Raw genomic sequence first — 1,039 nt, 5'->3', positions numbered from 1 at the left:
CTCTCTCTCTCTCTCTCTCTCTCTCTCTCTCTCTCTCTCTCTCTCTCTCTGTCTCTCTTCGCGTTAATTATTAAACTCTCCCCGTATTCGTTTGGAAAGTTCTCTTACCACGGGATAACACTTGAATGCTTTTCGAATGTTCTCGTCTCTCGCCCGCATTTCCACCCAAGGAATGATGTAATCTGGCCGATACATTTTCTTATCTTTCTTATCTTTCCGCAGGGAGAGGAACGATTTACAACCGTGGGAATTAACTGGGAATTTCCTATTGTAACGAGGAGGAAATTGTGATCCTTTCGTATAAACTGTCGTCGAATAAAGTGAAGATGTCACATCTTGCGAAACAAAAGGGAGAGAGAAAATGAAACTCGTATTTTAAAAGGTACGTACGAAACGGTTGGTACGAAAGAATGGAGTTCTAGAATGTGTATGCAACAATAATTTTATATATATATATATTTCTTTTTTTATTTTAGAATTCAATATTTATCGTCGATATTTATTTATCACGGAATTATTTATTACAGAAATCCTTTTGATACGATCACAAGAAAAAGGAAAAAGGGGAAACGAAAGGAAAGCAAGTTATACAAATATAGTTAAAGATAAATCAAAAAAGAAGAGGGAAGAACGTGAAATACAATCGAAGGGAAAAAGTGGAATAAAAGTTTTCTTTCGATTGTATCTCGATCCGATCCGAGTATTTATGATTAAAAAAAAAAAAGAAAAAAAAAAAGTTCAATCGAAAGAAAATGGAGTCTTCGTTTTCTTATATCGTTGTTTAATAAGTGCCACGACACGCCATCTTACGAAATACGCAACAAGTTCTCCCGGATAAATCATTAGTTCGACGATTTTATGCGATGCGGCGCTGCTTGTATAATTCCTATTACTAATTTTTACGGAAATAAAGATAACCGAAATTGAATTTGAAAGCGGCCGTTAATTAACCACGATCAAGAATTGCCGATAAGCTGTTTTTCCTTCCGGTTCTAGGATTCGGTCAACTTTCGTTAAATCGATTCCCATGTATTCGATT

General features: G+C 35.6%; 1 protein-coding gene across 1 annotated transcript in view; it reads right to left on the bottom strand.

The window, feature by feature from the left end:
- Positions 1 to 420, bottom strand: part of LOC102676338 — a 1,240-nt gene extending 820 nt beyond the window's left edge. The window contains exon 1 of the mRNA XM_006620016.2: positions 109 to 420. Coding sequence (XP_006620079.1) covers positions 109 to 195 — 87 coding nt within the window. The 5' untranslated portion in view covers positions 196 to 420. The remainder of the gene's footprint in view (positions 1 to 108) is intronic.
- Between the last annotated feature and the right edge of the window lie 619 nt (positions 421 to 1,039).

This window comes from Apis dorsata, unplaced genomic scaffold, assembly GCF_000469605.1.
Source record: "Apis dorsata unplaced genomic scaffold, Apis dorsata 1.3 scaffold_469, whole genome shotgun sequence".
Lineage (NCBI taxonomy): Eukaryota > Metazoa > Arthropoda > Insecta > Hymenoptera > Apidae > Apis > Apis dorsata.
The sequence above is the reverse complement of the archived record's forward strand: the minus strand, read 5'-3'. Positions and strand labels throughout refer to the sequence as shown.